Source organism: Empidonax traillii, unplaced genomic scaffold (assembly GCF_003031625.1).
Source record: "Empidonax traillii isolate 1590-97213 ecotype Southwest subspecies unplaced genomic scaffold, ASM303162v1 scaffold5369:size18030, whole genome shotgun sequence".
Taxonomy (NCBI): Eukaryota; Metazoa; Chordata; class Aves; order Passeriformes; family Tyrannidae; genus Empidonax; species Empidonax traillii.
Genome location: NW_020960562.1, coordinates 10,434 through 12,423, shown reverse-complemented (window position 1 = coordinate 12,423; position 1,990 = coordinate 10,434). Strand labels below are relative to the sequence as shown.

Sequence of the window (1,990 nt, the reverse complement as noted above, 5' to 3'; positions counted from 1 at the left end):
GGCGATCTGCTCGTACTGGCGCCGGACCTCCTCGATGATGCTGTCCAGGTCCAGGTGCCGGTTGTTGTCCATGGACACCACCACGGACAGGTCCCGGCTGATGCTCTGCATCTGGGACAGCTCCTGGGGGCAGCCCGGGGATCAGAGGGGACAGGGAAGAGCAGCAGCAGCAGCTCCACCCCCAAACCCGCCCGGACTCCACATCCTCACCAAAACATCGCCCCGGGGGGAGGGAGGGCTCCTACCTCCTCGTAGATGCACCTCAGGAAGTTGATCTCGTCGGTCAGAGCTCCCACCTTGGCCTCCAGCTCCACTTTGGCCATGTAGGCACAGTCCACGTCCTGAGGGAGAGATCCCACCAGTGACCCACACCTTCCCCCTGTCCCGGGAAGGCGGTGGCACCCCAAGGAGATGGTGACATCCCCACGGAGCTGGGGGAACCCCAGGGAGCTGGTGACATCCCCAGGGAGCTGGTGGCACCCCCAGGGAGCTGGTGGCACCCCATTGCTCCCGTTCCCCCCTCCACTCACCTTCTTCAGTACCACGAACTCATTCTCGGCCGCCGTGCGCCGGTTGATCTCCTCCTCATACCTAGGGGGGCACAGGGCAGGGGTGGCACCCTCAGCACCCTCATTCTTCACCTCACAGGGGTCTCCTGGGCTGTTCCAGCTCCCCTGGGTGGTCCCACCCCATTAGCCCCCCCTCCCCAGGGCACTCACTTGCTCTTGAACTCCTCCACGTACTGCCGCATGTTCTGCAGCTCCGACTCCAGCTGCCCCCGCTGCCCCAGCAGGTTCTCCAGCTGCCTCCTCAGGTTCTGGATGTAGCTCTCAAAGATCACCGTCAGGTCCTTCCTGGGCCCCGACGGCCCCTGCTGCTGCAGCAGCTCCCACTTGGTGGACAGGACCTTGTTCTGCTGCTCCAGGAACCGCACCTGAACGCGACCACCAGGGCGTGTCAGACATTCCCGGCGGGATTATCCCAATTTTCCAGCCTCCTGAGAGCTCTGGGAGCCCGAGGGACTCATTCCCCAAACCCTCACCTACCGCTCATTCGGGTGCCCAGGTTGCTCAAGCGCGTGAGAAGCGTTATTAAAATTATTACTCATTAAACAATTAAACTTTGAGTCATCCTGGACTTCTCCCTTTGGGACTCGGAGGTGTCGGCGGAGGAAACCTCGTCCCAGTTTTCCACCAGGGTTGGGCTTTGCCCTCGACTTTCCAGCAGTGAAGCCAAAGAGGGTTTTCATTCCCCACCTGCCCCAGAGATCCCCTCGGGAGGGGGTTTTGCTACTCCCCCAGTCCCTACTTGAGGTGGGAACGAATCCCAGAGAGGTGTTTTTAACGCTCTGAAGTGCCCAGGGTCGGGCTTGGAGGAGAAAATCTCGCTCCAGAGCAGAGCCCAGGGGGGAGAACTCTCAGGGCAACCGAATTTACGGCGATGACTTTGCCCTGAATCGCCGGAGAAGGCCCTGCAGATGTTCCCTTTCATCCTCCACCGGCACGAAACCTCCTCTGCCGCTCGTTAAAACCCGGCTAATTACAACTTGCGGCTCTGGGAACTCCAACTCTTGTTGGGAAGCCAAAAAAAAAAAAAATAATAATAATCCCCCGTTCCACAGCCCGGGGAAGCCGCTTGAGATGCCTCCTCCTCAGGAAGGAATAAAGAAAGGAAGAAAGAAAGAAAGAAAGGAAGAAAAACTCGGCCTAGAGCCTCACCTTGTCGATGAAGGAGGCGAACTGGTTGTTGAGGGTCTTGATCTGCTCCTTCTCCTGGGTTTTCACCTGCTGGATCTGGGGGTCGATCTCCACGTGGACGGGCCGGAGCAGGCTGGGATCCACCTGCACGGGCTGGATCCCTCCGGGGAAGCCGGCGCCGCCGAAACCACCCATTCCACCGCCTATGCCGCCGCCAAAGCCCCCCATCCCTCCTCCACCGCCGCCCATGCCCCCTCCAAAGCCCCCCATGCCTCCACCCAGGCCCCCCATGC

The 1,990-nt window shown here is 60.5% G+C and overlaps 1 protein-coding gene across 1 annotated transcript in view; it reads right to left on the bottom strand.

The window, feature by feature from the left end:
- LOC114073115 (keratin, type II cytoskeletal 3-like) overlaps nucleotides 1-1,988 on the bottom strand; it is a 7,125-nt gene extending 5,137 nt beyond the window's left edge. Inside the window, exons 1-5 of the mRNA XM_027910905.1 lie at nucleotides 1,719-1,988; nucleotides 720-934; nucleotides 531-591; nucleotides 246-341; nucleotides 28-123 (exon numbers count right to left, since the gene is read on the bottom strand). Of these exons, the coding sequence (XP_027766706.1) occupies nucleotides 28-123; nucleotides 246-341; nucleotides 531-591; nucleotides 720-934; nucleotides 1,719-1,988 (738 nt within the window). The remainder of the gene's footprint in view (nucleotides 1-27; nucleotides 124-245; nucleotides 342-530; nucleotides 592-719; nucleotides 935-1,718) is intronic.
- Between the last annotated feature and the right edge of the window lie 2 nt (nucleotides 1,989-1,990).